Source organism: Cyprinus carpio, chromosome B14 (assembly GCF_018340385.1).
Source record: "Cyprinus carpio isolate SPL01 chromosome B14, ASM1834038v1, whole genome shotgun sequence".
Taxonomy (NCBI): Eukaryota; Metazoa; Chordata; class Actinopteri; order Cypriniformes; family Cyprinidae; genus Cyprinus; species Cyprinus carpio.
The window spans coordinates 23,606,769-23,620,056 of record NC_056610.1 but is presented as its reverse complement, the minus strand read 5'-3'; the positions used below and the strand labels follow the sequence as shown (position 1 = coordinate 23,620,056).

Below are 13,288 nucleotides of genomic sequence, written 5' to 3'. Positions count from 1 at the left end.
ACAAAACCCCAAAATCAAAACACTCATCAGAAGAACCTATAATGTAACATGAAGAACTTTTACTCTCCAAAGAGCAATTTAGCAACACAAGAACCTGGTTCAGCCAAAACTGGTCTTGATAAGAAGAACATACGGAGCTGCAAAAAACCATTGAAGTCTGATGTTTTGATGTGTCCAACTCAAATCTGTTTAGTTGTTTGAAGCCTGAACGGCAAAAAGCATCACAGAGATTGGCTGTCGGCCCATATTCTTCACTTCTCATTTAAATGGGATGTGTCTCACCTTTCTGATGCTTTCACCATTTGCTCCTCTCAATCGTCAGTCCTTGTGAATTGAAAACAGCACTCATCTCTGTGCCGCCGTATGGTGATGAACTTAAATTTGCTGTCAAAATGTGTGTGAGAAAATGTGCAGCTCCCCATCCTTTTGGAATGTTTGTGATTTACTGTTAATTTACTCACCCTAAGTCCACCCTAGGCGATGTTTTTTCTTCAGTAGAACAGTAAACAAGATTTTTAGCTGAAACCGTGATACTTGATGATTCTGCCTGTTTTTGAGAATAAAAAAAGCATATAAAGGAACACAATTAATAGCCGTGGCTCCTGATGATATATTGAGGTCTTATGAAGTGAAACAATAGGTCTGTGCAAGAAACTGGACATCTGAACATATCTAAAATTAAATTTTTAACAGAAATTAAAACAAGGCTATGAGGGATCGAAGTGTGTGCATTCAGTAGATTGTACTGTTAATTAACAACATATCGCTTGTCGATAAAATGTCTTTCTGGGAAAAAAATATCAGTAGAAAAAAACGCCGTAAAACAGTTCTGAAAGTCGAGAGTTGTCTAAGTTGTGACCTAGGACTGCAGTATACATCTGGGCGATATGACCAAAATCGTATTTTACGGAATCAAAGTTTATTTCATGATAACTTATAGCTACTTTTATATAAAAAAGTTATCAAAATTAAGAACAAAGAAGCCAATTACAAAGACAATAGAACAAAAAATACTAATTAAATAAATTTACGTTTTTCAGCTACAGTAGTCAGAAATAGGCATGTTATAGAAATTAAATAATTAAGTGTACTAAAACACTGCATAGTCTTCACTATATGAACTGATTCTTATTAAAGATACAAAAGTGATTCAGTCAAGAGTGAAACAGTGAGTGATTTTCTCTTTGTCTTCTGTTATTTGATTGAAATTAATGTCACAGACTGCAGCAGGTAAATTAGGCTGCTGTCCCTTTAAGACCGACTGAAACAGATCCAATATACTGGTTTTCACCCAAATGTTTATATTCATTGATCACTTAACTGACCGTGTTTATGTGAATACTCCACACGATGGGAATTTTGACATAATTGTGTGTGTATTTGACCATTAGCATAATAAGATGCAAAAGTGATCTGAATTCACGATCGTGAAGAGATCATTGAGAATTGAGTTCTTTTTCACTGCTTATTGTGCTTAAGTCTATTTAACATCATGCATTTAAGCATGCTTCTTTAACATTCTTACATCAGGTGTGTATAACTTTTAAGTAGTACTGTGCTACACAGATATATTTGCATACTGTGAAATCTTTAACGAGAGGTGCTTTATACCGTCACACCACCCAGTCCTAATACAGCTACTTTCTTTGTCAAGACTGGAAGTCTATCCCTCACAGCCCTGTTTTCATCCACGTTAAATGGTGTTCAATAAGGTGCCTAACCTAAGGTCTAATTGCTATACAAAAACTGCATTAAGAAAAGATTGTAGATTTTGTCATTACAAGTTTGGTTCATCAAATGAGTCTGAGACTAACTGGATATCGCCTGCACTCTCTGACCAAACAGAGCAGATTTGGTCACTTCAGTCAGTCTTAAAGATCGGATTTGAATTCTCCACAGATTCTGAGCTCGGTATGACAACAGTGAACCGCTGCCTGGACGCGGCCAAAGCTTGCAACGTCGACGATGTGTGCCAGAAACTGCGCACCGAGTACGTGTCAACATGCATCAAGCCCTCCACCAAGTCGGGTTTGTGTAACAGGTCGAGGTGCAACAAGGCCTTGCGGCGCTTCTTCGACCGCGTGCCTCCGGAGTACACCCACGAGCTGCTGTTCTGCCCTTGCAGCGACATGGCCTGCTCAGAGAGACGCCGACAGACCATCGTGCCCAGCTGCTCCTATGAGGGAGAAGATAAACCCAGCTGCCTTTCCCAGATGAGGATCTGTAAGGCCGACTATGTTTGCAGGTAAGTTTCAGAGACTCGGACAGCCATGTATCTCGTGGGCGTCGGATTAAACAACTCACCTTGCATTCACTCTTTTCTCTGAGTGAAGAAAGCCTTGACTTTTCTATAGCTGTCTGGAGAAAAGAAAGCGTGCATGAATTACGACCGATAAGAAAAGAAAAGAGCTTTTCTTCACATTCCTCGTAATCCATGTCTGTATAAATGGGCATTGGACAGACAAATTAAAGCTGTGAGACCCTGAAATGTTTCAGAAGTCTGACTGGTCCAGATAAAACCTCACGATTATGCATTAAATATTGAGCAGCGCAGGTTAGATGAAGTCAAATTCAGTCCTCACATTATGACAACTAATATTCTGTATCCTTAGACAGTCACATGCATTGCTAATTCAGTCCATGGCTATAAATAACCAAGAGAAAGCCATCTGTTGATGATTAATTGGTATTAGAGATTGGAGCAAATCAGTTCTGCTATGAAAAATAATATTTGCTTGCAAGGTAGCATTTTTGACTTCCAGTGGGTGATTAACAGACTCAATGGCATTAAGAAAAGCAGCACGCTATGATTATGATGACGACTATATATCAGAGACGTTGTCAGGATGTTGGCATTTAAATCAGACATGCTCTATTCTAACAGCGTCACACAGACAATAGAGAAAACAGTGCTAACTGCTTAATGGACTATGATTTAACAATCAAAATATAAAGGGACTCTAAAAGCGAGTGTAAATGTTTTCTTTATTGTTAATATTAACTCTTTCCCTGACAGCATTTTTTTTAAGTTGCCAGCTACTGCCAGCATTTTTCAGAATTTTCACAAAACTTCCATAATTTGTTGTATCAATATCTGAACATGCAAAATGTTAAAGAAAGAACAGAACCTCTGCTATAAAACAAACAAACAATGTTTGATCATCACGTTATTTTTAGTGCTGTCAAATGATTAATCACAATTAATCGCATCCTAAAAAGTTTTTGTTTAAATAATATATTTGTGTATGTTTATTATGTATATATAAATACAAAAAAACACATGCATGTATATATTCAAGAAAAATGTTGTTTATACATATATTGTTTATACATATATATTTATATATAATATAACATATAAGAATATAAATATATAAATATATGTAAATATTTTAAAAATATATGGTGTATGTTTGTGTGTATTTATATACACATAATAAATATACAAAGTGCACATACATATATTATATAAACATAAAGTTTTATTTGGGATGCGATTAATCACGATTAATCGTTTTACAGCACTAGTTATTTTATATGCATCTGCTTATGTGGTCACTTGTTTCTGATTCTTCTTCACTGTGTTTTGATCCAGACATTCAGTACTCGTTTAAAAGATGCACTATAGCAGCTCCTACCATATAACTAAACTCTTTTAACTTGACACAGTGTCTTAAAAATGTGGCGCTTATGTGCGGGTAGCTTCAAAGGACATGAGTGCATCGGTCATACATGTCTGTCTTGTGTGTTTACATAGAAAATCAATGGAAAAGTAGCATATTGTGAACGGCCCCTTAGACGCCGGTGATCGCTCTTCATGATTATGTCAGTACGGCCGACACACTTATTAGGAGGCTTCTGTCTGCTTGGCTGCTGTCCATGCATATATACGGCTGTGCTTGTTCTGCAGGTCCCGTTTGGCCCAGTTTCAGTACGACTGCCAGCCAGAAGAGCAGTCTGCCACCGGCTGCAAACAGGGAAACTACGGCGCATGTCTTGTTGCTTACACTGGACTGATAGGTGAGTGGTTTAATGCTGTTTAAGACAATAGCTCTGCAAACTAGAAAAGGAATTGCATGCATGATTGTGGCGCCCATTAAAACAGGAGCAAGGCTGATGCATTTGGTTTGGAGAGTGATATCTTGGTTATTCTCTTACTTAAAGAAACACAGGGACACCTGTGTGATGAGAGACTATTAAACTGCCCAGGCACTTTTAAAGTCATGGAGAGATTGATTTCACTTCCCAATAAAATAGATTGAAAGCAATATTTTTTTTATGAGGCTTTCTGTTACATAGAGCCTTTTTTTGTTTGTTTAGTTCTGCTTCATGCTCATTTGTTATATACTGAGCAAACAGAATCCCTTTTAAATAAATCACTTTTTAAACAAAATGTTCAATTCAACAGACATACCTCTGACAGCAAGTTTGATTTTCTAAATACACGTATCCGCCTAATATTAAATCTATATGTTTATACACTGGCTGCCAAATGTTTGGAATTAAGATTTTTTTTTAAGAATTAAGAAGTCAATTCTGCTCACCAAGGCTGCATTTATTCAATACAGTAAAAATAGTAATATTGTGAAATATTTTTACAATGTAAAATAACTGTTTTCTATTTTAATGTATTTTAAAATGTAATGTATTTCTGTGATGCAAAGCTGAATTTTTAGCATCATTTCTCCAGTCTTCAGTGTCACATGATCTTCAGAAATCAAATAAAACTATTATTTTTTTAAATTCATACTTACCCTTATTATTTAATAATAACAATAATAATTATTATTATCATTAATTATTTAGCAGCACATCTGTTTTCAACATTGCTAGTAAGCATAAATATTTATTGAACAGCAAATCAGCATATTAGAATGATTTCTGAAGATCATGTGACACTGAAGACTGGAGTAATGATGCTGAAAATACAGCTTTGATCACAGAAATAAATTACACTTTAACAGATATTCACATAGAAAACACTTATATTAAATAGTAATAATATTTCACAATATTACAGTTTTTACTGTATTTTTGATCGAATAAATGCAGCCTAGGAGAGCTGAAGAGACAACTTTTAAAATTAATTTTAAAATTCTAAATTATTTCAAAGTTTTCACCATCAGTGTACACACATATATATACTGTATACTATATATATATACATAAAATAGATTTCTTAATGTATAATTATGAGTAAAAATTAATTACAGCTCCATATAGAGGGAGAATATTCATAGGTCATCATAAGTCAAGTCTGTAAAAGTCTTGTGTATGTATACATTTAGATGAATGAAATCCATATATCTGTTATGCAGTATTTCGGTGCTATTTTGTGTATTGATCAGATTATGGGAAATCACAATTATCTAAATGCGTTTTTGGAATCGCAGGCAGCCCGATCACACCAAACTATGTGGACAACTCCACCTCCGACGTGTCTCCCTGGTGCTCGTGTTCAGCCAGCGGGAATCTGAAAGATCAATGCACTGAGTTCCTGGAATATTTCACCAACAACGTCTGTCTCAGTGAGTCAAAGCTCCTGTACTGTACCTTGTCTGTGTGAGCCGTCTTATTTGAGTCTCGATCATGTGACATGTGAAAGGTTGCTGCATGTGTAGTCTGGCAGAAGGACTCTCTGGTTATTGTTAGTCAACATTGTAATGTCAGAGCAGAATCACTGGCTCTGTTTTAAACCTGAGTGAGATGCAACAGATTTATCATTAATCAGTTAAATAATTAATCATTTAAATCACTGAATCTGGGTTTTCAAGCGCTCCAGTCAGATCGTGTAGGGTATTGCAAATCATTTGATTCATATCGGAACTTCAAATCACGTTTCGCGAATCATTTAGAAGATCATTTATCTCTTGGGTCATAGAGTTACATTGAACCCATGTTAACAATGCAGCATTTTTTTCACAAAGAAATCTTAACTATCATTTTCAGTACAGCAGATATTATTCTGAATAATCGGCTAGTAGATTTAGTATCAGTGCATCTCTATTTATCATAGTCAGAAGTTTCTGAATCTTAAATTCAGAAATGAATCTTAAACACTGCATGCATTTAAACAACGCGTGCGGATTTACAAATGAAGGCCACAGCGGTTGGCGAAGAGGGGAAATGCATTTATAGCATGCAGACGTTTTCTAAACAGGCAATGCTGACATAAATATAATTACTTTTACCCACCCATAAACACTTTTATAATTCTGTAAAATTTGTATTAAAGTTGAATGTCCTTCACAGCAGCTCAGAACAGTATGAAGTCTCCTCTATTCACTGCACCATTAGTCATACGTTCTCTGTTTTACTGTATGTCACATCAACCTAGCGTTCACTGCCGCTGCGCAGAAGACCAAACAGTCAGCCTGTCTTTCTCAAATGACAGGAGATTTCAGAAATCACCTCATCTGTCTCTCGTCGCTTGCGTCCTGATTCTCCACTTAAGCAGAACCAGGACATACTTTTAGAAAAGCATTTGAAGAGTGTCACTCTTCAGGATTGTCTGCCTGTGGTTTGACTTGGGATATATTTAGTAACACGGTTTATCTATGTAGGACTATGATAAGAATTGTAAAGTAAAATTATAATAATTCTTTAAAAAAAATCTAGGGTTTGCCTTTACGTACAGTAACATTTAATACTAATCTTGAATTCCATGTTGACAGAATAAATGGGTGTTTCTTCAACTATGTTCCAAACTAAGAATATCAAATCTAAGAGATTTCCTAAGAACATATTTGCTTTTTCTTATATTAAGATCACATGCTTTTATCTTAGTTTTTCAAACAATTTATGTATATTAAAAATCCTTGCTAAAATAGTAATTCCTTTTTTTTTTATAAAAATTTTAATTTAGAGGAATGTGCAAAAATTATTTATTGAATGGTTCATATTATTTTAATATAATATTTTAATAAAATGTAATTTATTTCTGTGATGTAAAGCTATATTTTCAGCATCATTACTCCAGTCTTCAGTGTCACATGATCTTCAGAAATCATTCTAATATGATGATTTGCTTCTCAAGAAACATTTCTAAATATTATCAATGTTGAAAACAGTTGTGCTGCACAATATTTTTGTTGAAAGTGATAGATTTCAAGATTATTTGATACAAGTTCAAAAGAAAAATAATAAAAAAAAACTTTTGTAACATTATAAATGAGTTTTCAGTCAATTTTGAAAAAAAAAACTTTTAAATGGTGGTTTAAATATTAAATAGATTTATTTTGCCATTTTACTTTTTCACTATTTTTATTACAATATTACATCTTTATTGTCAGTTCTGTTCCAAATTACAGAAAACTTGAAAAACTATTAACTATAACATAAACTACTTGGAATACATAAAATGCTACATATAAAATTACAAACAAACAAACTATATATATAAAAATATTATTATATATATATATATATATATATATATATATATATAATAATAAAATTAATATAAACAATACAAATAATAATAATAAAAAATAATATAAGATAAAATAAAAATGTTTATGTATCATTCCCACCACCATCATTTTCACCAATGACTGAAATGTTGCAAAGTGATATTTTTGTTTCATATAAAATCGACAAAAATGACAATATATTCAGCTTTTTTCTAAAACTTTACTGTGCCGATATAGAAGAAACATCCATTAACAGTCTGTTTATAGATCTTCTGCTGACGTTTACCATCTGACGTCAAGTAGGCCACAGACGTTTGAAATGTAAAGAGTTATCTGAAGTGCAAAGCTTATTCTGAGCCGCAAGCATACATGAATCTCTGACTGATATCCAGCCTCCTCTCAGTCACACTCCTCCAGTCCCGTTCCTGAAGGTCCCTATGTATTATATATATCACGATTCATCATTACGGCCGACTCCGTGGCAATATTCAGCTCGGTCCTGTTCAAACAGAGATCTCTTACATGAAGTAACTCCTCAGACAGCCGAGTGGCAGCTCTCGGAGTGAGCGATGTGAGCGGATGAGAGTGATGTTTGGTCAAGCCACTCATCTGTGAGTTAATGAGAGGATGTGGAGAGGCAGGTGCAGAAGCGCGGCCCGAGCGGAATACTGAGCGCTGCTTAGAGCAGAATTCAAATAAGCGTCTGATAACAGAAGCAGTTGCGAATGGAAATGATGTGGATGCCTTGTCTGTTGCATGAATAGGGAACGCTCTCCTGACGTTTGGGAATGGAATGGACTTGACGCCCACTCCCACCAGACTGCCGCGGTTCATCCCTGTGACGGACCGAGGGCCACGGAGGACGACTGTGTTTGTCACTATGGAGACGGAACAGAACGCTCTGAACCCAGCCAAACCCACACAGGTGAGGGTTAGAGATGGGGAGCAGCTCGGTTATGGCTTTATAACTGCCTTGATTGTAGTGTGGCTCTGAAGGAACCGGCTTTACACAATAAAGAGCCATTTCATCGGTGCTGCTGAGAAATTGCAAAATTGGGCCGATTTTTCGAGAGCTGTATAAAATCGGAAATAGGGAGTCTCTTACGGTAAAACCAGGGCTGTGTGATTAATAAAACTAAAATGGAATAAAAAGAGTGAATGGAATGTTTCAGAGTGAAGTGCAGCGCTGTGTTCTTTCAGAATACAAGTAGCGTGAGTTCCGTAATCAGATTACTATTTCAAGTATTGCATTACTTTTAAATTTGCATCAAAATATCTGAGTTACTTTTTCAAATAACGCAAGTTACTTCGTTTCCCATGTATTCACGGACATCTCTCCTGTCCCTGCATTGAGAGAGATTAGAAGTGAGGTGCAGAGACACCTCTATCAGTTTTGGTGTTAAACGGCCTTTACACTTCCCAAAAATCATTTGTTTTTTTTTAAATTAGAAAACAAATATGCAAGTCCAGCCCAGGTGGCAAAAAATAACATGAAGTAACAATGCATTCTTTAAAAAGTAACTAAATAATGCAATTAGTTACTTTTTAATGGAATGACACCTTATTGTAATGCATTACTTTTTAAAACTAAATGCTATGTATTATACTAACTGAACACTATATTGATATTCTTCTATTCTATTTTTGCACTTTGGCTATTCACATTATGCAGTTGTCGTGTAAATACTATACATGTGTCACCTTTGAGCAACATTAAGCAGCCTGCATAAATGCTATATGAGATGCAGCTTCTGTTCCACCTTTGCAGTGTAAAGATGGCTTTTGTTAATGTTTTTATTGGTAACAGGTTATAGTATTCTGATTGAATTAGTTGGTACAGTACATTTAAGTATATTTAGCTGTAGAAAATGAAAAGTTGAGAAAACATAAAAGTTTAAGGCAACCAGCTTCAGCAGATTTTTGAGTGTTCTCAAAAAGTTTTTTTTTTAGTTTTTTATACAACAAAAAGTTGAGAAAACTCAAAAAATCTGCTGAAGCTGGTTGCCTTAAACTTAAGTTTTCTCAACTTTTAATTTTTTACAGATATGGATGCCCGTTTCCGACACTGATTAAAGAATAAAAAAGGTATCTAACAACTCTGACTTTTTTCTCAGAAAATAATTGCAAGATATTAACTTGCAGTTGCAAGAAAAAAAAGTCAGAATTGCGATATTTAAACTCACAATATTGAGAAAAAAGTCAGAATTGTGAGATATAAACTTGCAGTTGTAAGAAACTCATATTTTTTTTCTCCTCAGAATTGGACTTTATAATTTGCAACTGCAAGTTTATACCCTGAAAATTCAGAGAAAAGAAGTCAGAATTGCAAGATAAAAAGTCTTGATTATTTATTTTTTATTCATTTAAATTCAGTGGCAAAAACAGGGTTTCATAGATACATAATACATATATAATATTTAAAATTCGCCATTGCAAAGGTCAAAAAGATGTCACTGGAAATCAATTCCAGGGGTTAAATATAATTTTTAATGGAAAAAAAAAATATCTGACCCTGATGTGCACATGACCAAACTTCCACCAAACTTTAACCTTTTTTGTGGTGTAAATGCAAATGTAGTCTGGTTTGCAAATCCCATTCTAAACCAGACTGGTAATGCTTTCTCCTCTCGCTCCTCAGGACTCTGCGAAGGTGAGGCTTTGGTCTGACTCCACCGCGTCCTTCGACACACAGCAGAACTCGGCTCGGGCGTATGCCGCGGCATCGCTGCCTGTCTGGATTTGTGTGTTTCTCAGCTTCTTGCTTCGCTGTGATCAGTAAACAGACTCAAGACTTTTGAGACATCTATTCTGATTTTGGACCAACTGGAACCTGTTCAGCTCCAGAGCTGGAGAAACTGTCCTCGCCGGCCTCATTTCTCTAACATTGAATTCATCGTGTTATCTCTGTTTCTGTGGAAGCGCCAGTTAAACCTACAGAATCTGAATTTGCAAGGCACTTTTCTAGAAATGAATGTGGTTAGTCAAACACAAAGGCCAGCAGGAAACCTACCTGTACATATGTACATAGCGTCACACAGAGTCAATATGAAACTGTGCTGTTCATTGAGAGTTTCAGTGTAACATCATATTTTTGTGGGGTGGGGAGCCGATTCAAAAGTCTAAACGTTTCTTAAGGCCAAATAACCTTCTAGCACTCCAAAATCAATTCCTGATGAAATGTGGAAAGAAATGAAGCTTTTTCTTCTTTCTTTTATAGTTCCTCATGCATCAGTCCAAGCGTTTGGAGATCCCCTTGAGGAAAACAGAGATTTAATATCATTCTGTTCAACTTGACTGAAGAGAAGACAAAGGCCATTTCTGATCAATAATAGAATGCTAATGCTTTGGGTGGAAGTAAACAGTACTCTTCCCAAAGCTCGCAATGTGTTATTGTGACAGACGCTACTTCAACTAACCGATCTTGGAGACTCAACATTGTTGTGGCATCGCCAAAGCTGATTTCTGGCCCGGTACTGTCTGTATGTATAATATGATGTATTTATGAGGAGTCCCGGTGCTTCTGATCATGAATATAAGGGCTGGTGTTGTGGGAATGGGGTTGGGGAGGTGTTTGCCGCTCCAGCCGCTGCTAAGAAAGCCCTTGATATTTCTAAAGGAAGGCTTGGAATCTCTTTATGGAACATTCTTTGGTTCATCATATGGCATTAATAAAAGATGCTGGTTCATTTAAAGCCTGTTGCTGTTCCTTTGTGCCTCACAAACTTTGAGCAAACTGGCACAAAAATGTGGAAAAGTTAGTCAGGTGAAACTCCACATGGTGCGTGTGTGTGTGTGTCTAAAACATGCTTGGGGCCAAAAGTGTGGAGAAATGGTTATTCATAGAGAGAGGAGAAGCTATAGAGATTCCTCGCCCGACACGGAGATAGTTTATGGCCAGGTAAATCAAGTGAACTGTAGCAGGGGGATTATTTGGATCTCAGGAAGGGAAGAACATTTTGTCAAAACTTGACCGTGCTAAAGCCATTAATTCCACTAAGATATATATTTTTTGGAGAACTCAATTTTTTTTTTTTTTTTGTACTGGACTACAAATTATGCTACAACCTACATCTGATGTGATATTCGACATAGGTATATAAAAATACATAATAAAAATAAAATGTCATAATTAAATAGTAAAATTAAATAACATAATAATTAAATTAACATTTTTAACACACACACACACATATATATATATATGTATGTATTAGTAAAAATGTAATAAAATGACATTTAATAATTATTTCATATTTATAAATTCTAATGGATGGTAAATATGTGACCCTGGACAAAACCAGTCATAAGGATCAATTTTTCGAACATTTTCATTGATGTATGGTTTGTTAGGATCGGACAATATTTGGTTGAGATACAACTATTTGAAAATCTGGAATCTGAGGGTGCAAAAAAATCTAAATACTGAGAAAACCACCTTTAAAGTTGTTCAAATGAAGTTCTTAGCAATGCATATGACTAATACGTTTTGATATATTTACAGTAGGAAATTTACAAAATATTTTCATGGAACATGATCTTTATTTAATATCCTAATGATTTTTGGCATAAAAAAAAAAAATATAATTTTGACCCATACAATGTATTGTTGTCTATTGCTACAGATATACCCCAGAGACTTAAGACTGCTTTTGTGCTCCAGGGTCACATACTGTATTAACATTTATTATTTCATTAATAGATATAATAAATATATAGACATATATTATTAGCATAATGTGCATAATTTAAAAAGAAATGTGTTTGAAATTAATGCTGGAGATGCAATCTGTCAAAGAGGATGATAAGCTACAAGCCACATTGCAGTTTTGTTGTATTTATATGATTCATATAATGTGGGAGAATTCATTCAAAGATTGCATTTATTTATCTGTTTATTTTCATGTGGCTGTGTACAACTTTACGCATCTTTCTGAGTACATTAGGTACAGTCTTAAAGAGATAAACTATTGTTTTTCTTCAGCTTTTACAATGTCAATTCATGTCTTGTTGGTTGGTCTATATACACAGGGCTGAGTGATGTTCAGAAGCGGATTTTGAATGCAATAACTCAAACCCAGTCGGCCGTTTTAATCATGGTCTGTTACCCAATTACTCAGGATATGAAGATCCTCAGACGCACATGGAGAAATGCTGCAGCCCGTCTTGGCCCTGTGCCCAGTTCTAATGCAGCTTTTCCATTCCAATCCTATTTAACAGGTTTTATTGATTAGATCCCAGACACAGATATGGATTTTTTAAATAAAAAGGCCCATATTCAAGCAAAAATTATGGTGTTTTTTTCTTCTAATTTCGTTTTTCCTTAGCTCATTTTCCTTAGCTCTTAGTTCATTACAATTTAGTCCTCATTCGTAAATTTGTTCACTCGTTCATTCATATTTTTAGTCTGCAAAAAGCAAACAAGTAAAACAAGTACACATCACAATCTCAAAAGTGCACATAGCAACACAAATATGTATGTTATTCATCATGAGAAGTAATTTAAAGTAATTGTGCACCATTAAAATGTTTTATGTGATACAGCTACATACAGGTTTCGATGGCTCACGTTTAATTTTCGCCGTGTTCATTTGCTTTAGCTGACATTTGCAAACCCGCTGCAACAAGCACATCCTATTTTGGACCGGTCGCAAAATATTTACACTAAGCCCATATAATCATGGTGCTGGGGGAAAATCAATTAAATCTATTTGTCGAGGCGTGATAAAAGGAGTTCATTTAAAAAAAAAAGCCAAAGCCCCCATCCCGAAAGGGCAGAGTGCTATAATACAGCCTTTCCAGCCCTCATCTGTCCATTTTCAATCCCAGACCGCTCATTGATCCACATCATCACACAGCGATCCATCTCAATACACCAC

The 13,288-nt window shown here is 35.3% G+C and overlaps 1 protein-coding gene across 2 annotated transcripts in view; it reads left to right on the top strand.

Moving 5' to 3' along the window:
• Nucleotides 1-11,104, top strand: part of gfra4b (GDNF family receptor alpha 4b) — an 85,400-nt gene extending 74,296 nt beyond the window's left edge. For both annotated transcript variants that reach the window (XM_042738657.1, XM_042738656.1), the window contains exons 4-8: nt 1,900-2,245; nt 3,911-4,020; nt 5,394-5,528; nt 8,177-8,337; nt 10,051-11,104. In XM_042738657.1, the coding sequence (XP_042594591.1) occupies nt 1,900-2,245; nt 3,911-4,020; nt 5,394-5,528; nt 8,177-8,337; nt 10,051-10,191 (893 nt within the window). In that variant the 3' untranslated portion in view covers nt 10,192-11,104. The remainder of the gene's footprint in view (nt 1-1,899; nt 2,246-3,910; nt 4,021-5,393; nt 5,529-8,176; nt 8,338-10,050) is intronic.
• Nucleotides 11,105-13,288: the final 2,184 nt, after the last annotated feature.